This window comes from Urocampus carinirostris, chromosome 8 (assembly GCF_059441175.1).
Source record: "Urocampus carinirostris isolate Australia breed hairy pipefish chromosome 8, RoL_Ucar_1.0, whole genome shotgun sequence".
Classification (NCBI taxonomy): domain Eukaryota; kingdom Metazoa; phylum Chordata; class Actinopteri; order Syngnathiformes; family Syngnathidae; genus Urocampus; species Urocampus carinirostris.
The window spans coordinates 33,777,939-33,804,036 of record NC_142356.1 but is presented as its reverse complement, the minus strand read 5'-3'; the positions used below and the strand labels follow the sequence as shown (position 1 = coordinate 33,804,036).

General features: G+C 39.0%; 1 protein-coding gene across 2 annotated transcripts; it reads right to left on the bottom strand.

Moving 5' to 3' along the window:
- Positions 1 to 1,977: 1,977 nt before the first annotated feature.
- Positions 1,978 to 26,076, bottom strand: cc2d1a (coiled-coil and C2 domain containing 1A). 2 transcript variants are annotated; one of them, XM_088342483.1, is made up of 28 exons: positions 25,882 to 26,076; positions 25,672 to 25,730; positions 25,458 to 25,590; positions 25,116 to 25,222; positions 24,713 to 24,943; positions 24,284 to 24,599; positions 24,071 to 24,204; positions 23,785 to 23,857; positions 23,539 to 23,625; positions 23,339 to 23,466; positions 22,854 to 22,926; positions 22,632 to 22,759; positions 18,867 to 18,954; positions 18,701 to 18,777; positions 18,493 to 18,588; positions 17,265 to 17,387; positions 13,893 to 13,951; positions 13,096 to 13,212; positions 12,570 to 12,643; positions 12,445 to 12,503; positions 12,216 to 12,367; positions 12,055 to 12,145; positions 11,651 to 11,806; positions 8,266 to 8,397; positions 8,068 to 8,194; positions 7,918 to 7,994; positions 7,115 to 7,162; positions 1,978 to 7,017 (listed from the first exon to the last, which is right to left on the bottom strand). In XM_088342483.1, the coding sequence occupies exons 2-28, from the start codon at positions 25,726 to 25,728 to the stop codon at positions 6,985 to 6,987; spliced, it is 2,976 nt and encodes a 991-aa protein (XP_088198609.1). In that variant the 5' UTR covers positions 25,729 to 25,730; positions 25,882 to 26,076; the 3' UTR covers positions 1,978 to 6,984. The 2 variants fall into 2 exon arrangements, with proteins under 2 accessions (XP_088198609.1, XP_088198610.1); XM_088342484.1 differs by having other exon boundaries at positions 24,071 to 24,180.
- Positions 26,077 to 26,098: the final 22 nt, after the last annotated feature.

The following is a 26,098-nucleotide window of genomic DNA, read 5'->3' as shown; positions in this document are numbered from 1 at the left end:
TGACGGACGGCAGTAACCCGTAGTAAACAGTGGACCAGGCCAGTAAACGGAAAACAACGAAAAGCTATACAATTCGACACCATTGGCAATGACTTGTCAAAAGAATAATGTGCAGCTGTCGGGTGGGGTCACCCACCTTGTTGGAAAGCACAAAGAAGAGCTATTTAGATTAACTGAGCATAGCATTAGAAGGGCTAGCAAACATCTAACCAAATTGTCAGTTCTGCCTGACTTCAGTTCATACAATCTGTACCACTATATTGTAAATAAAATTTCCCCATACACTGGCCTTTTATAAAATCTTATAAACGTCTAGATTCTTACTAGTTTTTCCAAGCTGGTCAGTGTTGCTGTGCTTTGCCGTGCCAAAAAATGCACCCCAAGCGTGAAACGTCGCCCTCGCACAAACGTTATTAAAACAACTTTGGATCTTAATTTTAGGGGAATGTAAAAGAACAATAAAGCACAGAACATCTACACCTTGTACAGAAATCACTTTTTAGCATGTTGAAAATATTGACTTTGGCAGAATGATATTTTATCTTCTGAACATTCGTTTTCTGTTTTATCTTTTCATAATTTGAAAGTTCTGTTTTTAATACTTGGTTCATCGCAATAAATCAGGTTGTTTACATAGTAAGAAATAGCAACTGTTAGCTACTAGCGTCAGCTAGTTAGCACTAGCTAACCTCTTATATAGAGTGTCTGTGATGTGACTCGTGCCTTCTTGACATAAATTGCTTGGAAATAGGTAAAACGTACCTTGTAAAAATGTTTGCTACAAATACTGGAATACTTGAGTACGAGTGTTGTACCTCGGCACGACACCAGTCTCTCCGTTTGATTGCAGATAAACATCGCCGCCCTCTGTCTTTATCAAAACGGAGAAGATAAAATTCCAAATCAGGCTTAGAACCTTGCCGGTTGGTACAGCAATAAATCACCATTGTAAAAAGTCATGGTTCCATTCTTCTGTCGCGGGTATTTATATTTGTTTCAATTCAAATACTCATTCATGTGCTGTCCGCTAGGGTACTTTTTGACGTCCGCTAGGGTACTTTTTGCCATCCTTCATGGCTCTCATTCTGCCAGGGGACGCAACGTGACGTGCTAAGGGTCAAAACTTTTCACTTTTTGTTTTTTGGTACAGATATTATTTTATTCTGTGATCAAAATTACTGGCGGGCCACATATTAGTAATTTTATGACAGAGGCCGCGGGCTAGTAAAAATTTGATCATGGGCCATAACTGGCCCCCGGGTCCGACGTTGGGCTACATTCTCTAAGCATTACCGCGTATTTTTTTTATTATATTCATCCTGAAATTCTTTTCATCATATTTTTCTGTTTTAGGTCTTTCTTTCATGTTTATTCAGGATTGTCATGTCTAGACTTGTTGAAAACGTTTACTATGTTGTTATCAATGGCAATAAAAAACATTCTAATCATCTGCTCATGAGGAGGTACAAGGAAATGGTTTGTTTGATGAAGCTATTTTAGATTTAACTTAAAAAATAATAAAATACGTAGAAAAAAAAGTCTTGCACATAATTTTGAATTTATTTTTATTTTTTCGTATTTTACAAAAAAAAGACAGAAAATGTTAGAAGGTAATTAAACATTGTGTTCCACTGGTAGCTCATTTTTTAGTCACTTAATTTATTTTAATTTTAAAAAAAATTGATTAAAAATATAGTAAAACAGGTTGAATATATAGCTGGGAGTGACTCCAAATTATAGCAATCTCATTAGTTTAAAAAAAAATTGACTTGAAAAACGCTATATAAATGCAGACCATTTACATTGATATTTTAAAACAACCCCACAAACTTGGGTCTGAAATACATAAAAGGTCAACATACTTGAGTATGGGGGATAGTAAGTGAAATCTGTTCACGGCCTTGAAGACCTTTAAAGTTTAGCTGACAAAACTGAAATTGAAAAATGATGTAAAAACAGCAGAAATGCAAGAGAAACAAAGATTTACATGATATTTATTAACATTAAAACAAACCCAGTACACATAGAGCCTCTCGATGCATTCCCGTTTTGAGAAACACAATTCATTCTCGACACAAGCAAGAAAATATAGAAAGAGCAAGAAATACAGTTCTTCGGTATACACGTAAAATGTGTTTCTGATTGCCCTGACCTTAAAGATCCTAATATTAAAATGATTTGTTGAACCAGAGCAATTCAAGAGGGAGACATAATGTCAACTTCTGCAAACGCTGTAATGGAGTGTAGCATCATCATGGAGAGAAAAAATAGAAAAAGATTGTCTTTGTGTTTACAAGTGAACCAGACAAGTTTGGCAATATGTCCTTTCGTCTAACCCAAGCCATCCAAAATCCACAATGAATGCAGAGGATCTCGTCACCATGACAACCTCTTACTCCAAAAAGCAGGTAACGTGTGGGTTTGCCTTTTTTGTATTTGGAGGTGATGCAGAGTTAACCAGGTGTGAGATCAGACGCCATGAGTAAAATAAGCTCGTACTTGAAGCCAATTTGCATGGTTGCTTATAATTTATGGATGCGATGAGTTGAAACTGAATAATAAATTACTTTAAAAGTGAGATTGAAGAAAGAGCTTCATAAGTTTGTTCTGTTTTTAATTTTGGGCCAACACAAAGGAGATTTTATAAGATACCAGTTTTGGACAATTGTTCATTGTTTTGACATCTACCAATCATAATGCGGTTCGTTGATAACCACACCTATTAGGGCTGATCTGTTTCAGTAACCTGGAAGGTTAAAGAAAAAAAGGAGGCTCAGGGGAGGAGCGGTTGGCAGAAACGGGGAACGGAATTCTCTTATCTGAAAGCGACTGAAAAAGACATTGTGTAGTCATTAGTGCCACCAAGAGGTAAAACAAAAGTTCGTATGTAAAAAAGATTGATTTGAATAGTAAGTAAATATAGATTAACTAGCATGTAAACATGCAGTTTTCTAAATACTTGTAGGTTGAGAAATTTGTATTTATTTTACATCTCATGTGGCTCATCTACAGGGGAGCTGACATGTTAGTCTGCAATCTCGCTGCTATGGGTACTTCCAAAGACCAAAAACCTTGTGAAAGGTTGAGCAGAAAATAAAAAAATGGTATAGTTGAGTCATTTTGGGTTTTTGTAGTTTGTTTACTTGCTTGTGCTTTGAAGCACACGTTTTTGGTTGTTCGACAGTGTATAATCTACACAATACAGTGACAACTAGTGGGCAAACATCACACAGAGTCCCTTTATGTATAACAAAGAAAAAACGATAGTAAATGAAAATGCATAGATATTGTAGTCCAGGTTTGACTTACCATATCCATTTGTGTGTAACGTGCATTTGTGATACACACAAGGTTTTACAGTATATTTGTTCAAGTGTATTATGTGCATTACTGCAATGACTGATGAGTCAAAAAAGGGAATTGAACCTGGGTTGTCGGTGGTGAAGGCGCTGAATCCTAACCACTAGACCACCAGTGATATAGATAACATTCAAAAAGGCTTTTAATTTGATCTCATTATCACCACTTTTAGTTACGGTACCACAGATGAATGTAAGAGAATAGGGAGAATGTAAGAGAATAGGGAAAACAGAAAGTCGTCCTGAAAGATATATATAAACGCAAAAATGCACAACTTGGGAAACAATTCATTTTTGTATCAGATGTTGAATGAACTTTGAAGGATATTAAATAAATACATGATCAATTTTATGTTGGTATTGTGTTCTTCGTTTACGTTGTCAATGCTTTTTATCATATTCAACACTGGTTGACACTTACAATGCCTAGTTAGAGCTGAGAAAAAAGAAACACAATTTAATACCGATTTTCAATCAAGAATTAGGACTCCCTTTTACAGGAGTGCGCGTTAGACCAAAGATAAATACGGTAACCAGAGCAATGCAAACTTTCACCACACTGAAGATTGGCAATCTATTTGTCCCTTTGAGGCAACCAAATAACAATAAACACCAAAAATTTACATTTTAAAGATATGAAAAATGTCGGTTATATGAAGTGTATTGTGCGAGTGCTCCACGATTATTTGCGAGTCCGAAAATAAAGTATTTGAAAAAGACAGCCACAAGTGGGATTTGTATGAATCCATCCACAGTAAAAGCGGTAGCAGCAGCTGGTAATGATTTTCACGGAGGATTTAACTCCATTTAAGGCTTGAAGGAAAATCCAAACGGAGCTGCATGTAACTCCGAGTAATCTCTGAATATATGTAAAGGAATTAGAGTGAAGACAAGGAAGGTTAAGGAGGCGACAGAAAGCAAGTGGCTGACAAAGAACGAGGACCTGCTGTAAAATTAGTGGCACACTGTTAACGCACCACCACCTCCCGAAACCCCAAAGGCGACTTTATGTCTGATGTAGTTGTCTCCTTGGTGACATAAATACTAATCCCTTATTATGGGATGTATGCTGTGGAGCCCCAAAACCCATTTTAACCCCCATATCACACCACTGCAAATGCTGCAGATTACTGTAATCTGGGAACACTGAGGAGACGCATTGGATAAACCGTCTAAAAATGAGAAAGAAAGGTGTTAAACACCTCAAGCACACACACACATATTACATATATATTGATTACAGTATTTTTCGCACTATAAAGCACACCCAAAACATCCAAATTGGCCAGAAATACTAACGCGAGCCTTATAATCCGGTGCATTTCATATGCAGACAAAACTGGAAATGTTATTTGTGCAATCATTGATCAGTTGACGTATGTGATCGCGGACCCTTTTTGCATATTAATTGCTCCAACCGGTGTTCTGCTGAAACCTCCTACCCTCTCGAGACGTCCGACTGTAGGCCAAACAGACAGCGGCAGTTTTGTTTTACTTTTTGATCAAATAAAACCAACAACACTGAAACAGAATTAATATAAACAGAACATTACTGATACAAAACATAAAACATCGGTTGGCATGCATTAAAGGTCGACGATTATCGGGCAGGCCGATTATCGGCACTGATATTTGGGAATTTGACGGTTAATGGCATCTGCTTTTTTTTTCCTGATTATTGTCAAGATGCAGCTGCCCGAGACTCACTCTTGCTCCTACAAACCCTCCTTCTTCCATCCCCCTCCCTTCTCCGCTACTCACCCGTGCCTTCTGACTGGATAAGCAACAGGGGCGGAGCCACTAAAACATGAAAGAACTGCAGCTCAGCTAAAACGTCCTGACATGCCTGTGTCGGTGATGTAAGAGTATGTTTGCATTAAAAGATAGCATAAAATTGTACTAAGCTTGTTTCGGAGAGGAACGTTCAGGTGGAGAGATATATTAGCTCCTATTATAACATTACTTCGTCAATCAGGCGTGTGTAATTGTGATTGAGTGAGAGCAGAAAAGCACGCTAAATTAAAAGTGAATAGCTCTCTTACTATAACATTTTTTGCACACTGGGCATTGGTAGGAAGTCTCAAATGGTAGGAAGGAATTTCAGAACATCGGATAGCAATGTTAAGAGCACCAATTCCTAATCACATTAAATTCAACAGGACTCAAACCCGAATTGCTGTGGTGGGGGGATTTTGTAAGGTTTATTGTTCTTAATTGTTTATCAATTATCCATTATCGGTCAATTCATAATACGCTACAAAGCCAAGGGGCCGAGTCAAAGTCCTAGCCACAGAGGGGGTGGGGGATTTTGTCAGGTTTATTGTTCTAAATTCTTTATCAATTATCCATTATCAGTTATCAGTCAAATCATAATACGCTACAAAGCCAAGGGGCCGAGACACTTGCTCTCGGCCAAGAGGCCGAGTCAAGGTCCTAGCCACAGAGCCATGCAGTGATCAGTGCGAAAGAGTCAAAATCTATGCACTAGATAGCTAGGTATAGAGATGTTACGTGAAAAGGCATTAGGTCTTTATCTTATTATCACACAATTCTTTATCAAGGTACCATATATGTTGGAGTAGAGAGAATGTCGTTTTGCTTTTTCTTAGCTCAAGTTAAGCATTGAAAGTGATGTTTATGTGTTGCAATGTGTTATTTTATATATTTCAAGACAACTAAATTACTTCCTACGAAGCCCTTCTCATTATTCAGTTCAGAACGGAGAATGAGCTTGCGCACATTGCAATACAGAACGGCCAGTCCCCGTATGCTGGAACGGCCGTCCCATCTCCTAGCACAAGATGAAATGTTCCATCTGCAGCCATGACATATATCTATGCTGCAATATGCGCTAGCTCTTACGGTCAGAACAACCAAATTTCTTCCCACGATGCCCTCATAGTCATTCAGTTTAGACTCATGTGTACTTTATAATGACTTTGCGAGTCGGCTGTACAATGGACCAGTTTAATGTCTGATAATACTCTCGCGGCCCAGACCAATAATAACATTGTGACTAAAAGTAGTGTTATGATGAAATGGGACCTAATGCCTTTTCATGTGTTGTTTGTATTCCTTCTGGTCAAGTAGATGGAGCTCTGGCACATTCCACACCACAATCTTGGTTTCATTTCTATTGCATCTAATTGCATGCAATTCTTATCAGTGAGTATACTGGATGATCAATGCACAACTACGCCACTTTTCAAATTCCCTAGCCCTTGTAGTAGTTTTCATTCCATGAGTCTTATTGTCCGGTGCACCTTATATATGAAAACAAACTCCCCAAAAACATTGAAGGTGTACCTTATAATTTGGTGCGCCTTATAGTGCAGAAAATATGGTAAGCGTGATTGGAAATACAGTGTTTGAGGTTTTCCGTAGTGCTTGCCCTTTTAAGAAGTCTTACTTTTTTAATATGAAACTATACTTGTTTTCATTTGCTGTAGGTTTTTCTATTTTTAAAGTGTGATTTCCTCCAACAACCGCAAGCATTTTTCATGGACATGCAGCGTAGAGTGATGACAAAGGCCTTGAATGTTTGAATCTGAACAGTCAATGGATGTGAGTGAAAAAACAAAAGGAAACTATACTCCGTCTGATCCTTTGCCGAACCGCTCCACTCTTAACTGGCGCGCTTCCTTTTCAATGATTCCAGCTGATGAATGAAAGACAAGATTAACCCTTTTCGCATGTAATCATAAAACGAACACACACACAATTGTATTTGCAATACATATCGGCAGAACACTCACCTCAGTCTCAACCATTCTTAGCCTGCTGAGAGCATCTTTGGCAGCATCCTGTGAGAGAAAAAAAGGAGACTTACTTTACACATGTACTGTATGAACATCCAAACAAGGGTGAGCAAGATGGGAAAATCTGAATATAGATATTTTTTTGTAACAAAATCACAATCTGAATTATTTTTAAATAAATATATGAAGGACTATTTTGCTCATTTCCTATTTATGGTAAACCAAAGCAAAAATGATTTTTTTTTCAAAATACATGGTTGATAAACTCGACAAAAGATTAAATCTTAAAAAAGGAAAATAAAATTGATGAGAAAAAATCCTCAACAATCATTTTATAATTGAAAATCACACCCCGGAATCATAAAACAAATTTCATTCCAAGCTTCCGAAAGATCCTTGGCCCGACATCTACGGCACACATTTTATGACAGTAATTGACTAATCGAGGACCCGTGAGAGTGTTTTTCCTACCATGTGGCCCCTGAGCGGAAATGAGTTGAACACCCCTTGATTAGAAGCAAGCGCACACAATGACAACACTAGCTGCCAAACCCACGTCAGCCGCTAATGCGGTTAGCAGAAGCAGAAATATGCAGCTTATCCAGGCTAGAGAATGGCAAAAACTTTTAAAGTGAGAGTGGGATATTGACAAACTAACAATCAATCGCTTTTTGAGATCACAATGATGTAAATTACTTCCCAATCCAGTACCATTGGACTGCTCATTCTTAGACTAATGATTAAATTACAAAAAACAGTCATTGGCGGACAACTGGACATAATGTTTGAATAGCAGTTACCCTGTTGCCTTGACTTGAAAATTTCTTCACAGAGTCAGCAAGTCCTTGGGTGAAACGCCGCAGCACATTTTCATACTCTGCTCACAGCAAAGGAAAAAGTGAGTTACAGAATATTTCTTCTTTTTACAGGATCCAATGTTTGTGGGTTACCTGAGAGCAAAGCAGGAGAGGCTCGCTCCAGTTGCGCTTTCTGCCACTGCAGTCTATGTGTGACTTCTTTGTATTGATGGATGACATCAGACGGGGGATCCCGACGGTTCTTTTTGTATTCCCCAATCTGAGAAGGAATGACACGGTGACTGACAAAAAAAAGGCAAAAACCACTGTTGAGCGCAAATATCTTATTACCTTTCGCTCTAACCGTTCCTTGTCGTAGTTGAGAAGGCTGAAGCTGTGTAGCTTGTACAGTGGAGGAGAGCTGCTGGCATTACCGGTCCTGTTGCTCATCTCAGGTTTTGCATTAGATCGAGGAGATGGAGCCTGATTTGGTTGAATAAAAATATATAAGTTCAAATGACCTAACATAATAGCATTTTTATGTTTTGACAGTGGCCAATGCCACCGTTTTGAGGCCATTTTTTTTTATTATTGTAAATCCGGGCTTCTTTTTTCCCCCCGACATTTTAACACCTGCGGCTTACAAGACAACGCAGCTTACTCTTGATTTTCTTTTTTTGCAAGGCGAATAGTCGCAAGGGTGTCGGCAACGACCTTGAACGCGCCCTTTTTGCAGATCTCCCTAGCTGCGGTGCCTTTTGGGGCCAAGTTGAAGTGGTAAGATTCCCTGTCTGGCAGGGCACCGCATTTGAGGCAGGTCGCCTCAGCCGGCGCCTAGCAGCTGGCTTAGAACTGGTATGGACCAGGGGAATAAGACTGTTCAATTAAATCAGAGCATCATATTTCTGCCAAGTGCTCTGAATGTCAAAGTGAAGAAATTCAATGAAGCATGGGTAAACAGTAACTAAGACTCCCTTTGGTGGCCAAATGCCTTGTCATCTAATTATTTACATGCATGAATGAACAAAATCCCCACTTCCCCTATGGAGAAGGATTGCAAACATGGCAGAATCAGTAGGAAAATGAAATACATTGTGCCGCAATTAAGACACTTTTGTGGACTCTGTCCACAGCTGTCAATCTCAATCAACTAGCACAGCAGTCAATACTAATTAAATTGGCTTTAACATACACGCAAGAGTGCGACAAAAACAATCTCAAAACAAAACTCAAGGTTCTGTACTGACTATAATTCAGAAGCCCGTACAATCACAAAAGCCTGTACACTTGCTGTGCCATGTGACTGATCTTAAGCTCTCCCATCACTTGCGCACACGACAAAGTGATAAAGAAGAGACCAAGTATTGCTACTAATAATAAAAATAAAACATTATACATGCAGACACTAGTTACTAAGTAAGAAGGGGTACACAATAATTATCGGGCTGACCGTTATCAGACTGAACACAGTCTAATATGACGTCAGTTTTTGGCCTGATAAGAAAAATATTCCCAATACTTAGTCACCTCCTGCTACACAAAAATATTCAAATCAGCCGACACTACTTAAAATTCCAAGCGTTTATGTATAGTGATTTTTGTCGCACTTAGAAGAAGAAGAAGAATTAGAATTTACTTTTATTGTCATTCTTTGTAACCATGCACACAGAACGAAATGTCGATACACCTGACCCTTACAGTTAAACTGTAGCAAGCCAATGCAGCCGCAGCCAAACAGGGCGCCGCCTTTTTAGACCCAACTGCTGTGTTGGGAGTCATTAGGTGACCAAACCCCCCAATTGCAGGTGTGTGAGTTCCAATGTTGTATGACTTGGCCGAGGCTTGAACCAGCGACCTCCCAGTCTCGGAGCGGGCGCCCTACCATCTAGGCTACCGAACTGGGTATATGCGTACATGTTAATGTCAATAGAATCAATATTGACTGGTGCGCTAGCTGATTGAGATTTACAGCTGCTAATACTATCCTAAGTTTCCTTAAAAGCGCTCTTTGAACGGTATTCATATCCCATTTATCGACTTATTTGGGAATTTTGAATTTACTTTTCACTGCGCTATTGTTACAATGCACTTAACTAAGGCCAGTCCCAAAGCACAAACTTGTACATATTTTTGCCTATTTATTTTTCTTATCTTTTTCTTTGAAGTCTTTAATACTTGTTTATCCTGGAGTGCTATGTCCAATCTCCTTCCAATCAATATTCATGTTGTTATCAATGCAAATAAAGATTCTAATTGCCGAATTCTAATTCCAAAAATGCAATAACTGCCTATGACCACAGACAACAGTAGCACCCTTTACTTTAAATTTGTTTTCTCAGCCATTATATCGTGATAGGGATGAAATTAGTGAAGCTCAATTAAAAACGTAATTATAAAGAACTTGTCAAACATCTACAATACAACTGAAAAAAAAACCATTCAGAAGGCAAAAGATTTTAACGACAGGTCTGGTCTTGTGAGTTCAGTGCAGAATGCAACTAGTTGGTCTCCCTGGGGAAAGCGTGGTTTTCTCTTAACAGAACATCTTCAATAGATAGATAGATACTTTATTATTATTATTATTTTCTGTGCAAGCACAAACAGAGAAAATATAATAAATATTTTAGTAAGTAAGTAATTATTTTTAAAGTGGTCGCTCCTTACTCCAAAAAGATCATCATTAAAGCTGTTCTAGTCGCCCTACTGGAAAAAGAAAATCGTTCTTGGTGGGGCTAGCACAAAATTACCTGACAGCAAATTTCAACGCAAGTGAAACCGTATTGTGGAGAGTACATAACACAATATTCACAATCATGACTTGCTTTCATCTGGTTATAGGACTGGAAGTACTATCAAAAGTGTGAGAGAAACGGAAGGAATGACTGAGCTTGAAATTTGGGAGACCATCTCCTAAATTGGTAGGGTTAGAAAGAGTTATTTATGGCCACACAAATTTTCTTTTTATTAAATGCTCTACTTAGCACAGGGATGTCAAACTCAGTTTGGCTCACGGGTCAGATCCAGACTTTCTGTTCTCTGGCGGGCTGGATCCGTAAAAGAATCTCATCTCATTATCTGCACCGCTTATCCTCAGTAAGGTCGCGGGGGTGCTGGAGCCCATCCCAGCAATTATTGGGCAGTGGGCAGGGGACACCCTGAACTGGTTGCCAGCCAATCGCAGGGCACACAGGGACAGACAACTCACTCGCTCATTTACACCTATTATTATGTATTATGTTTTAGCATTCAGCCTACATCATTCATCTACACTACATATTATTATCACGGATGACAAGGGATCTTTTCTGAACACAACACATTCATTCACAAACGATGGAGAAAAAACATTTTCATGTTTGGCATTGAATGTCTGACTGATTTATTTAAACAGTTGAACCAACTCACCGCAGTACACAGACTTATCACTGCCCTCTCGCAGCCAGAGAGAGCATTCTGCTTTCATTCATTTTGAAAAGCATAACTTTTGATAGTAATGACCAAAAGACTTGCTACTTTGGTTGACAAATTCAGAAATGTATGGCGGGTCAGATTAAAGCATCTAATGGACCTGCCCCTGCCCGCAGGCCAGATGCTTGACATGCCTGACTTAACACAACTGGGCTCTTTCTACACGTTTTACATGAATTTGCATTCACAGGATGAAGTTTCTTTTAGAAAAGTAAAATGTTGTTCGAGTGATTTTTTTTACTATATCTACAGTAAGTTTTTAACTCACCCGATCTTTTTGTCTCTCTGGAGGTGAGCGGGGTGATACCGGTTCAAGGGTTAGCCACTTATCTGTCGTAGGTTGGAGTTCAACTCCGGATATGGGCTCTCTTATCTTCACCCTCACCTCCAGCTTGCCACCTGTGGCTTTGCGTCCATCCATCACCTACGAGAAAAAAATGCTAATTAATCTGAGTGTGTAAGCATTTGCATGTGTGAATCACATGATTTGTCTTTAGATGCAGAAAAAAGGGGAAAAAGGGAGACAGGTCGATAGGGGTGGGGGGGTGGTTCCAAAGGTTGCGGGTGGCCAGGCTAATAAACAACTGCTGGAATATCAATTCAATATCTAACGAAGAAAATAAAAAAATATATATCATAAGAACAAGTTCCCCTTTTTATTAAACAACCAACCTCTATAATCTCTCTGATATCACAGTGGTTTTCTAGACCCTCGAGCTTCAATTGAGCTGTGCCCACAACCTTGTCTGTTTTGAAGAGTCCTCTGTAAACAGAGAGTAGACCATTCAAAGGAATCATCTGGGCATCAACATCAAAGCAGTTCTGATGTTTACCCCTTGTGGACAATTTCAAATTTAAAGCCTTTGGACTGGATGACTCGTTTAAATCCTCGGTGTGCTCTGTTGATGTGGAGTTTGAACTGCTCTTTAAATTCGGGACTGCACGTACTTTTTATTGTGCTGGTTTTGTCCCTCTGTGGCTCCTCCTACGTACGTGGAAATGTAAATTATTCAATAACACCATTCTCTCATCTCCTTATCTCTTGATGTGACAGCACCGTACCGCACTTGGAAATGGGAACTCGAACTTCACACTAGCATCCAGATCATTAGGTGAGACACCTAAGGCCAAGATAGAGGTGTAAATTCATGCACAGACTTCTGTAGATTGGTAAGAAACCAGCCTACCTGAGGGAACTGGTAGATTGATGCCTCGGATTATGTACAGTATCATTTCGTTAGGAGTCAGATTGGTGTATGTCCTGTGGACATGGAAATTATGAGTGACAGGAATTTAAGAGTCAACATTACTGTGTTTCAAACAAGAAGGATTGTTAAATAAGTCATTTAGCTACCAGCTTGGATGTTTACTGAAGACCAGGGAAAAAATCTGTCATAGTGAGTCACTGTAAATCGACTACCAACAAATTCAAAATGGTCATGAAACAAAAAAGATTCAACTAATAGAAAACTATATTTACATTATTAATTGAACAAAAAATATAATACATAAATGACCATGACGTATTAATTGTACAACAGTGTTTTCAAAATTCAAAACAGTTTTGGTTGCATCCAAAAAATATGAATAATAAAGTGTGCATTCAGTAGAATATTTCTACAGGCTCACTTTCCCTTTTTCAAATGCACTCAACAACAAAATAAGTCATATACAGACATTTAAAGTTACCAGTGAACTTCAACATTCACTCACTTGATAACACTGAAGGTCTTCTCTTTTGTGTGGCACTTGGGCAACGGATGGCCATTGTTGTAGGAATTCTTCAGTATTTCTATGTTTTTCAATGACTCCTCAGCAAGCTTTTCATACCTGGAAGAGAAACAGCCACATCCCTAAAGCACAAATGTACACAATCTCTCCAAAATATCCCTAACCAGAACAAATACACTTTGTATTATTATTATTTTATTTTTTTATTTGCTTTTAGTTTTATTTATTCCGGTCCATTTTTTATACCCATCATGAAATTAGGTTGTGCAGTTTTGTTTGCTTTGAACAATTACAACATGAACATTAAGAAAGTATTTGCACATTATGAATTGTAAGCATAGATAAGACCATTTTTTGTTGATGATTTGTAATAGCACAGTATTTACCAATGATCCATCCATTATCCACACCACTTATCCTCACTAGGGTCACAGGAGCCCATTCCAGTTATCTTCGGGCAGTGAGCAAAGGACACCCTGAACTGGTTTACCAGCCAGTTACAGGGCACACAGAGACAGAGAACCATTCAAACGGTCACTCATACCTAGGGAAAACTTGGAATCACTAATTAAACTAACACAGATATTTTTGGAATGTGGGAGGGATCAGAAGTGCCCGCAGGAAACCCACGCAGGCACAGGGAGAACATGCAAACTCCACACAGGTAGGTCGATTTGAACCCATGAACTAAGATATGTGCCGCACACGTGCTAACCACTCTTCCGCCATTCCGCTTTTACCAAACAAACAAACAAAAGAATTGAGCAAAATGTTCTTACTTCAAAGCCTCGCCAACATTGCCCAGGAGGATGAACTGCTGTGAGTTATTCAGACATTTCTGGAAAATCAAGTTGGGCGAGAAACAAATGCACAGAAAAGATCCATTTAATGATTCAACATCTTGTACATGCATGGAGAAATTTGTTTTTCTGGTATTGAAACAAAAGCACACCACAGTTGCATAACTTAAAATGATAAACAATTAAAAAAAAAGTTCAACCAAAGGAAATAATATACTGTATGACCATTTAAAAGTGGTTCAACAGAAATATTGTAGAAAAGAAAAAAACTAAAAATAAGCATAGACAAAAATGATGATGCCCTTAAGAGAGTATTTTGTTTTTCTTTCATTAACTAATGGCGGGGGTCGGCAAACTCCAGCTCAGGGGCCGCATGCGGCTCTTTAGAGCTGCTGAGTGGCTCCCAGGCACTTTTTCAAAAATGTTTACAAATTGAAAAGGATTAGGGAGGGAAATAAATTTTATTTTTAATATGATTTCTATAGTAGGACAAACATGACACAAACACTTTTAACATTTTCTAATGCTGTTAAATTGTGTACAATAAATATTACATTTCAAATTGGGGTGTAGCTATATGATAAGAGGGAAAATCAGCTGGTATAGGTTGACAGATGGGAACTGACAGGTTTGACCAGTGTTCCCTCTAAGCTGCACGCGTGCGCAATTGCGCAATTGCGCACTGCTTGCACATTCTCAGCGCACAAGAAAATCTGGCCAGCGCACAAAAATGAGAGCTCAAAATTACTAATTGAGAAGCGACTTAAGTCAAAGTTACAGTGCATGAAGGTAAAAATACACGGGTTCCCCTGACATTGTGTCCTAAATGCGGTATTTTGAAGTCGAGTCGAAGTAGAAAGAAGTTGAGAAAAGTTAGTAGAGAACTGGCTTCTTTGGCTCGGCTTACTAAAAGGAACCGGCTCTTTCGGGTCCTAAACGGCTCTTCAGGTTGTTTTTGCTTCTTTAATCCCAACATGACCAAATATTATGTAAAATAATGCACAACATGACTTAAAGGAAGGGGGGAATAGAACAAAAAAGAAAAAAATACCAAAATGTAAAAGTAGTGAAAAGCTGAGAAAAAAAGAAAAATTTAGAAAAAAAGCCAGAAAAAAAGAAAAGAAAGAAATGTAGGAAAATAGTAAAGTGAACAAAAATAAAAAAGTAACCAAAAAGTAGAAAAAAAACACGGAAAAAAAGAAGTAAAAGTTTGTGTTGCATTCAAATAATTTCCAATTATATCAAGTGAATCTTGTTGCCAACATTATACTTCCACAAAAAATGTGATTAAGTACAGTTCTGTATCTTACAACCGACTAAATAAGCCCCCAAAAATGTTAATATTGTGCGACAAAATATGTCAGGAAATAAAAAGAAATGGATATCTTGTGAAAAAATTGTAAGTCAAGTTTTGGACATGTTTGATAATTAATTATCTTGCCACACTTGGGATTATAGTTGCTCACTGTTGTTTCAAGCGTTGCTCACCAGCTTTGTGTGAATGCTCAGACCCGTGGAAAATTAGAGGGAACATTGGGTTTGACTGTCGCTCTCTCACTGGTATCAGGTAGTTTATTCAGGGTGTCGCCTCAAACGCAGCAATGTCATATTCTGATATCAAGTCATGGTCTCAGGCTTGAATCCCTGCCTGGAGCTTTGCTACAATGTAAAACTGAGAAGAATTTCTTCTCAGATTGGTTTCCTCTCCTTTCCCTGTCACCTGTGTAAGCAAAAAGGTGTGCAGGGCCAAACCCTGCTTTGGGGCGAAGTCACAATGTAACTGCCTCTCGCCACCGCCCTAATTTCAACAAGAAGTCACATTAGACGGGTTAGAACACAATCCTGTTATAGGCAATTATTTAGTGATGAATAGCTGTTTTTATTAAGTGACTTCTGATTTGGGCAGCACGGCGGTGCAGTGGTTAGCGTGTGTGCGGCACAGTTCTAAGGTCTTGGGAAGCTCCTGTGTGGTTTCAAATCCAGCTACCGGACTTCCTGTGCAGAGTTTGTATGTTCTCCCCGTGCTTGCGTGGGTTTCATCCGGGCACTCCGATTTCCTCCCACATTCCAAAGACACGCATTTCAGGTGGATTGGCCGGTCCAAATTGTCCCTAGGTGTGACTGAGCGAGCGAGTTGTCTGTCCCCATGTGCCCTAAGATTGGCTGGCAACCAGTTCAGGGTGCCCACTGCCCGATGATTGCTGGGGTGGGCTCCAGCACCCCCGCGACCCTACTGAGGATAAGCGGTGCAGCTAATGAGATGAGACTTCTGATTTTTGTCAGTATATATTTGGAATGACACTTGGGAATATTATTCTACTTTGTTGCTAAGGCCTGGGGATGGCTGCATTAATTTGGTGTCAAAAGAGAAAGAGGATGGTCCTGTGTTTTACCTATCCACTGAATTGTCATTTGCACAGGAATCAAACTTAAACTGTATTTTTTTTTTTCTCTATAAGTGCATGTTGCATTTTATCGCACTCTTTTTTTTGGTCCAGATAAGGGGCACATAATGCATGGCCATTTTTGTTGTCGTTTTTTTAAAATCCTCAAATTAAAATTGGATTTCTTTATTGCATTTCTTTAAAATTTTCAAAGCAGTTAAACACACCATAATTCATGAATATAGTAACAAACCTAAACCTGAGGCGGTATAATAACAGACTAGTCTTGTGGTGCATCATTCTCCACATGCTCACAAAGTAACATACAGCAGGTGTTGCATTTATCAAGGGCTGATATAAATGGCTTTTAATTTTTCGAGACTCCAGACAAATTTGTTTTTTTTTGGTGCAATATGGCTCAACATTTTGGGCTGCCAACCTCTGTCATAGTCAAGTCAAGAAGTTATGTTTAGTTGTACTGTATATCCCATTGACAAAAATTTCAAGAGGGCTGCACAGACCACAAACTATTGCAAACATCAGACTATTATTACACCATCCCCTGATCTAAAACCTACATGTGGGCAAGGAAAAACTCAAAAACCTCAACAGGAGGAGAATGAAGAAACCTTGAGAAGGGACCGCACATGAGGTAATCCCCCTTCAAGATTGACCAGGCTGCCATGGATGTTGCATTAACAAACAAAAAAATTAAAATAGAATATAAAACAATGAAAGTATAATATGAAAAAAATAGAAAAATAAAAAGGATGACCAAGTTGCAATGGATGTAGCATTGGCAAACAATACACAGACATTGGTCAACATGAAATATAGGTCATTCATAAGCTACAGAATTCAAGTGTTTTTTCAGTCTAGATTTAAACATAGGGTAACTCCTTTGCCAACATGCGTACATACAAGGTTAAACTACTGTAAAAGTGTAAACAAAAGCTTAAATACAGACCTCATGTTGTTTTCGCAAAAGCTCCATAAGGCTGTGGTAATGCTCACTGGAACGAGGAGAAACGGGAGATGTACGCGAACGAGTCAGCAAGAAGTCTTCCTCACTGACTGGACAGCTGGGTATCTGAAATGAGTCAAAATATAGAAAGGAGATATATTAATGATTTAAAGAACATGTAAAACAAGTGCAACCAGATGAAGGATAAAAAAAAAAAAAAAACATAAAATTTCACAAGTGCAGCGCAACTCTTAAAAAGAATCAGAAACAAGTAATGAACACAAAAAGCAGACAAACAAAGGCAAAGAATAATATTCTTTATAATTAAGTTGTGGCTGAGAGTCAGAGAGAAACCCAGTTGTTGCTATCATAAAAATGCAAGACCAAACCAAATGAAAGAAGGCATATCGGATATGCTCTCATTCAAGGGTGGGCAAACTTCGGTCTGAGGGCTACATGTGACCTGCCAGGCTTTCTAATCTGGATCCGCTACAAAATATTAATATTATATATAAGATAATTATTTAAGAAGAATTGTTTCTTTGGTGCCACTCATTCTCCTAGTGCCCCTTGCTGTGTCTTCCCTTCATTAGAATTTTTTTTCCATAAAGCATTAATGTGTTCAATGCCAACAGTAAAAAAGCCGGCTACCTTTTTCTGTACTTGTTATTTTCTTATGAGCTATTATTTATCAAGATCTTTTTCAGAGTTAATGCAAAAAAAAAAATGGGTTAGCCAGTTTTGTTTTTATTAATATTGGACAAAAAGGAATTACTTTGCTTTAATATTGGGTTTAATGGTGTATTTATGGGAAAAAAAAAGTAACAGGTACATGCAAGATGTATGCATGTTTCTTTCATAATAAAACGCTATTCTCAAAAAATTTCTTGGGTTTTTGTCATTAATTTGTATGTATGAAATTGGAAAATAAAAATAAAAAATGCCCCAAAAAATGGTGATACATCTTTTTGAGGTAGCAGCGGCAATATGAGAAAAATTGCATAGGCCAACATTATGTTGATTCCTCATGTGTTGTCGATATATCAGATCAAAATGAGGAAATTATAAACCCAATGTGGCCCGCATCTCAAAACGTTTGCCCACTAGTTCTAAAGTCACAGAAAATACCGAGGACCTACGGCAGATCTCAAACATACAAATAAAGTGCATTTCGGCCTACCGCAAACATTCGTTTAATCATGTAATAAACGGACATCAATTTTGAGGTTACCTTAGTGATATCAACAGGAAGGCCAGACTTGGCAGCTTCGATCATCGGGTCAAGTCCTTTGGCGTGTCTGAGGTGCTGCGCCGCTGCCGTCATATCCTACAAGACATGATCGAGCCTTTTTTGTAAATGGTTGTTGTACTTAAAATTCTCAGAGAGACACAATGTCAACCACTCAATACAATTAAGAAAAATCCACTCGATTAAATACCTTCATCTTCTTTGAGCACAGTGCTGCACGCAAAAAAGCCTGTCGCCGCAGCAACAGAAAGTCTACTTGTTGTTGGGCTAAAATAATAATTTAATGAAAAACATGTGAGGTCCAGCAGTAAAAAGCATAAACATCTTTGCAAGGCATAATGATATTTCCAATGCACCTTTGGCTCCCAGTTTTGGTGTCGTGGAAGCACCAGAGGTTTGAGATCCTGGTGATTTCGTTTTCTGGGTATATTGACGTGCCGAAGGCTAAAGTAAAACATAATAATAATGAAATAAATAGATTACAACAGTACTATGCGTCAAAAATATAATTAGAATGGCAAATGTTTTCTGTCATATGTACATTATTGTTTTAAATATAACTTTACATGACGAAGCAGTTTACACATTATCAGTGTCATTTTATAACTTACTAAATCCCCAAATGTCATGTCGCTTAATTGAATAAATAGAACAGAGGACGGTGCAATCATTTTTGAGAGGGTGTTTATGAAGACTAAATGATGGTAAGACACTGACCGAGTCACTCATCTTAACACTTAAATATTATTTTAAAATGTAAGATTAAGTACAGAAAATGTAAAGATATAGAGATAAAACAAGGGCAGCCCGGCGGCGTGGTGGTTAGCGCGTGTGCGGCACAGTTCTGAGGTCATGGGTTCAAATCCAGCTACCAACCATCCTGTGTGGAGTTTGCATGTTCTCCCCACGCTTGCGTGGGTTTCCTCAGGTCACTCCGGTTTCCTTCCACATTCCAAAAACATGGATGTCAGGTGAATTGGCCGTTCTAAATTGTCCCTAGGTGTGAATAAGCAAGTGAGTTGTATGCCTTTGCGTGCCCTGCAACTGGCTGGCAACCAGTTTAGGGTGTCCCCTGCCCACTGCCCGAAGATGGCTGGGATGGGCTCCAGCTCCCCCGCGACCCTACTGAAGATATGCGATGCAGATAATGAATGGATGGAGATAAAACAATAAGGCATTTAGATTTGCAGGTGGATGGGTCCATCCCTTAACTACTAGGTTTCTTAAGGTGTGTCTTGGGCAAGTACGGCCTTGTGACACCCATTCGTCTCTAGGCGAAAAATGTTTCCATCCGGTCTTGAATAGGGAACCTTTCACGTTATAGGGAAAGCTGCACTACAGAAACATTTGGATTTCACATTTCAAAATGTGTTTGTTGTCCACAGCTATGATCACGCTTTTTTTAACCATCGTTATGTGTGTAATATTTAGCAGGACAAAAAAAATATATATTTTGTTTTTATATATATATATATATATATATATATATATACATATATCTCATCTCATCAGCTGCACTGCACCGCTTATCCTCAGTAGGGTCGCGGGGGTGCTGGGATGGGCTCCAATCATCGGGCAGTGGGCAGGGGACACCCTGAACTGGTTGCCAGCCAATCGCAGGGCACGTGGGGACAGACAACTCGCTCATTCACACCTAGGGACAATTTCGACCGGCCAATTCACCTTAAATGCATGTTTTGGGAATGTGGGAGGAAACCGGAGTGCCCGGAGGAAACCCACGCAAGCACGGGGAGAACATACAAACTCCGCACAGGAAGTCTGGAGCTGGATTTGAACCCACTCAGTAGGTTCCCATGACATGAACTGTGCCGCACAAGCGCTAACCACTGCGCCGCCGTGCTGCCCACATATACATATATATAATTACATACACACACACACACACACACTATACATATATATATATATATATATATATATATGTGATTATATGTATGAATCTGATTAACATGTTTTTAAGACAATTAACCATACATAAAAGTATGGGATTTTCTTTAAATATCAGTCTATGTACACCACGCATACACATCGAACTGTGACTCAATGAATGCCCATCTCTATCCCCACGCACACCAAACGCTATCTGTGATCGTTGCCACTGATGTTTTTCATTTACTTATGGCAGCCACATTCTTTAATTCCAGTGTTGCAATCGCATCATAATCTTCCACGGAATCTTTTGCATCGGCATGCAGTCTTCTTTTAGCGCGCATTACTTCTCACATTCATTTTCGGAGAAAACTTTAAATGCTGTGAGATCGCAAAAATATGCTACGTGACCAATGTCTACATATTGAATAATCACAAGATCACAAACACTTCATTGACACAACTTGAAGTATCTCTTAAAATCACATCTGGTGTGTGGGGGACAGCTCCGTCTGACAATGGTGCGAATCGCCTATGGCAGGGGTCGGGAACCTTTTTGACTCAAAGAGCCATAAAAGCAAAAAATATTAATTTTATTTTGGGAAAGAGCCACACCATATATTATGAGACAAATTTACTAAATTGCTAAACCCGCACCCCAGACAAAAGCTTAGTCTTCAGCACATTTATTTTTGATGATTTGATAAAAATTATGAAAAGAGAATAATGCCAGAGCCCCTGTCCCAAAATCAACAAACATACCACTTTAAACTTGTCTCTTTCTTGCAATGACTCAAGATCGGTTAAACTCCTTTTGACCCTTTTTTATCATACATATTGGTTTCAAAACCAGATGCAAGCATTTATTTTGTAAAAACGTCACAACATTCTGAGAATAGGGAGCCTTATGTGCTTACCTTTGGCGAGAGATGGGAAGGAGTGCTTGTACTTTTTGCATAGCTCCACCCATCCCTCCCACTCACCCAATCAAATGACTAAGTTATCTTCCGGTGTTTTGGCGTATTTACAGTTCTGTGGATTCATCATAAGGTATCTGAACACTGAACACAGATTACATAGTGAACTTTTATATAAAGGATTCTTTAGCGTTGTACAGCTAAAATGAGTTTTTTTTTCCCCATTTTTTGTGTGACACCTTGACTGTAAATTGTAGTGAAAAACGTGCCATATATATACTGCGAAGTAATCATTTGACAGTAAGTTTCGGTTTGGCTTTGCGTGTATCTTAACAGGATAGACGAATCAAGTTTTGGACAAGATGGAGAAATTTTGCATGCAATCAAATCTGTCTCTGAGCCACAGATACTCGTAGAAAGAGCCATATATGGCTCGCGAGCCATAGGTTCCCGACCCCTGGCCTATGGCATCTCGCTAACTGCTTCAAATGCGTCTGGCTGCATAGCAAACAAGTAAGGCAAAAGAATCCTGAACTTGCTATGATTCCAGGCAGATTGTTCATTCCGCACGGCACAGAAAAGTGACAGAAAGTAAGCCTGGCATGTTTGATGGATATTTGGCAGAGCTGTTCAATTCAAAAACATCATAAGAGCTTTTTGATGGGTTTGATTAAGGATGATTACCTGAAAAAAAGTTTTGTTCTTACTCTAATTTTATGCTTGTTTTAACCGTCTGTTTTAACATGCCAACACCTAATGATTGCTAATTAAGAAAAAGATGAGTACTTTGTCATCAATATCTAAATTAAAAAAACGCAAGTTCTGCCTCTACTCTATTTTAAAATACGCACACATGTATCTTTGTGTGTTTTTGTGAGGCGAACGTAGTAGCAGACACCATGAGAACGTTAAAAGGTGAAGTGTAGGCGTGCAGATTGTATATACAGCATGCACCCTATTATTAAGTGTGCCATGTGTCTGTGTTAAATACAAGAATGGCATACATAACTCTGACTGGGCATTTAGTGCAATACGCCTCATGGTTGTGAAAATATGGTACATTATGGTGAAACCAAATCAAACTAGTTTTAAAAAATGTCACGTTTTAATACAGATGAGTAAAAACAACAGATGGATTTTTTATCTGGAACCTAAAAGGCAATCCAATCTAAATTCCTGACTGTATATCAATAAGAGACACCTGGCGGTATATTTATTAGAAGTTCTTTATTTATGTATACCTTGGCAAAAGTAAAACGACCCGTCCCCCCCGCCCTCCTGGATCCCACATCAGGCAGATCCTGTTGTTCTTACCTTTGCAGTCTCTTTTGCATTGTCCTCTTCCTCTTCATCTGGATCCTGGTTTGCTATTTTTACAGCCGTTTCAAGAACACCCATAAAGTTTTGTTGTTCTCCCTCTGTTCCCTGCAATGGTGGACAGCCTAAAAAAATATATATATTTTACAGTTGGTTGTTGATTAATACTGGACACAACTTAAAGAATTTATAAAGAAACATAGTAATTTAGATATGTACCTGGTGGCACAGGTAGATCAGACAAGTTAACAGATCTACCAGCTTTGTGTGCTTTAATCGAGTCTTGGTATTGCTGTAGAGGGAGAAAAAATGAGTTTGAACTCAAGGACTTAAATATTCACGTAAAACGAGCAAAACAGTTTAGGGAAATGTGATGGTAAAAACAAAGTTCAGGGTCTTTTCACCAATGTCTTCAATAGTCAAAGACTTTCCTCAGAAACAAATACTTATTTCAATCATTCTTTTTTACAGCCTCAAAAATGTATATTGCACAAGTGTGGTGCACATTCATGGTTAATCTTCATACGGCTCACACTCACTGACCTCTACTTTCTAGCTAAGATAATAATGAAAACTTACTTATACTTAAATAATGGCATAATTATTCACCATGTCGGATGAGTCAAGGCACACCATGAAAATGATTGACAGTGACAGTACAGTACCACTTGACACACACAAAATCGGAGATGCAAAGCAAGTACCTTTACAATGCGCTGATGCATTCGTGCTTTACGGTCATCGCCTTTACTCTTAGCGCCATCTGCTGCCGATTGGTAGATTTCCATCCTTTGCAGCAATGCTTCACCCACATTACTGGGAGCCTGGAGGACTTTAAAGACACACATCATACATTTATAACACGAAGCACTAACGAGTCAGGGAAAATAATGGGGTTACTTGCCAGGGCTTGGTTGCTGTGTAGGTGTTTGAACAACTATCGTTGGTGCTTCTTGGGAAGGCGGCGCATGTTTCTCGTGTACAACGTCTCCTGAGAATCATAGAAAATAGTGGTTGATCAACCTGTACACCATGGTAGAACAGAAAACCAATTTTTTATTATAGTATTCATGCTAAGCAAATCATTTAATGTTTTGGTAAATATATATATGTGTGTGTGTGTGTATTCTGCTGTATTAATCACACAGACCAGGGGCAGGAGGAAGCAAGCTCATGTCTACTGGCTCATTCTTATCCACGGCCGCCACCATTGAGTCAAGACTCTGCACAAAAAGATTGGAAACCATATGTTTTAGCTTGTATTTAAAGCATTTTCTAAGACTCAACTACACATGCTAACTTGCTGTTGATGTTCTGTTATTACTGTTTCAATTTGTTTTACCTGCACTGAAAAAGGGCCTCCAGTTTCATTACACTATTAATAATGACAATATATGCCATTCATTCATTCATTATTTGTTAGCAAGTCCTGTTACCTTTGCAGTGACATAGTGCTGTTTGGCCAGTTCAATGTTACCACTCTGTTTGGCTTGTATCGCTGCTAGCTTGTACTCTCGTTGTCGGGACAACACAGTTTGTTTAGTTTCTAAAAGACAAAAAACAAGTTGGCCTACACAATTGTAGTCGTGAAACCGTTTCATTCATTTACATGAGGAGTACAAAGTTTGAAAGTATGCAGAAAATGTGACCTGAGTGTTGAATGTTGGGCTGACTGGGCGTCAGAGGAGAGATCAATGGAGTTTCTGGAGTGATTGCTGCAGCAAAGTTGTAGGATAAAGCTAATTGGTTTGGCTTGGCATATGGAGCTACCGGCGTGGCTGCCGGAGAAGGTTTTTGATTGACTGAAGGGTAGGGAATCACTTCAGGCTCTTGCATTTGTTGGACTTTCGAGGATTCAGATTTAACTGTGCCACTGGCTTTTCCACCTACAGCCACAGGAGGTGGCATCTCCTCCTCATTGATAGGTTTTCCTTTCCTGACCGATGTCAGCATGGACTGCAATTTCTGCAGAAGGTAAGAACAGGAACTGTAGATGACGAAATATATCTTCAACACAGAAGGCATCATGTTCCTCTTAAGTTATGAATGAGGCCTGCAAAGAAGACACGGATCCAAACCTTTAAGCCACGGTCATATCGTCGAGCTTTGCTAGCCTCCCCAGATGTGGTAGCATGCGAGATGGCAGTCTTGTACATTTCAATGCGCTCCAACAGACTGCCTTCCAAACCAGTTGCACCACTGGAATTGGCTAAAGGAGAAGAATGTGAGCTACCACTATTTCTTGTAGCCTGTAAGGTGTGAGAAGAACTACTTTCTTCATTGTCTTCCAAAACACCATTTAATTCTGCCTGTGGAAAAAGAAACGTGTTGTGTCATTCTAATGAGATTTGTATATTGATCCTAAAAATAGTAGCTAATGGGATGCCTGGGTAGGACATGCACAGAAGAATAAAGCAGTGCAAATTAATTAAGTACAGCACGCATAAACAAAACAATTGCAATAGTAGATATTTGCTTTACCAGCAGATCTTCATCATTCTCCACATCTTCATCATCCATGTCCTCTTCATCCAGGTCTTTCATGCAAAGTGCTGCCATTCGCTCAATATCAGCCATGGCAGAGGGTGCTAGACACCCCAAAAAATAAACAATTAGACACGAGTAAAATTTGATATACACGGGAGGTGAAAGGGTAACAAGCAAGGGCATAGGTTTGGTCTGGGCATTAGTGGGGACATAGCCCTTAAGTAATCGTATAATATTGGTGGGGACAAAACAACAGTTGCTGATATTGGTAGGACTGGGGACATATCTGCTTCGTCCATCCCAGAACTACACCCTTGGTAACGAGTGTTATTACACCTCTATTTTCACGCTTTCTTCTTTGTGGTCCTCCTCCTCCCCCCATCAAGTTGTTTAACTCAGCTTCAAGATCTTCGTCGTTACCGTCATCATCCATGGCCCCTTCTGAGTTCAGGTCAAGAAGTAGCCCCATCTGAGACACATATAAAAATTAAAGATCATGTAAATGCTGGTAAAGAGATACAGTACCTCGTCCACGCATCAGATAAGTTACCTGTCGAGCACGCGCAGCCCCTTGAGCCCGGGGAGGTGGGTTCCGACTTCGGCTCATTACTAATTTAAGAAAAGAAAGTGGTTTCTAATAACGACAACAAACCAGGTAATAAATAAGTCACGTTATCTATTTAAATTGTGTTAACAAAATCACGGAAATAGAAAGTCGTCGCAATGTTTGCAGCAAATACTTTCATAGTATAATGTTTACCTTGTCACTTTCGCGAAGTCGCTCTGTGTATCTGTCAATATATAATATTAACCGTAGCCGAATGATGCTCTTAAGTAAATGCTTGAACAGTAAATGACAGTGATAATGCTAACAGCCTTTTTGATGTCAAAACAAGATCGACAAGCGGTGGAATTACAATACTTTACTTCCTACATTGTGTCTCCAATGGCAACAGTCAAAGTGTTTTACGGCTTAA

Coding starts and splice junctions, on each gene's coding strand:
- cc2d1a (XM_088342483.1), bottom strand. CDS start 25,728: ATGAGCCGAAGTCGGAACCCACCTCCCCGGGCTCAAGGGGCTGCGCGT. Junction 22,927..23,338: donor TGCATCAGCGCATTGTAAAG/GTACTTGCTTTG, acceptor CTCCCTCTACAG/CAATACCAAGACTCGATTAA. Junction 7,995..8,067: donor CTCTCCTGCTTTGCTCTCAG/GTAACCCACAAA, acceptor TGCTGTGAGCAG/AGTATGAAAATGTGCTGCGG.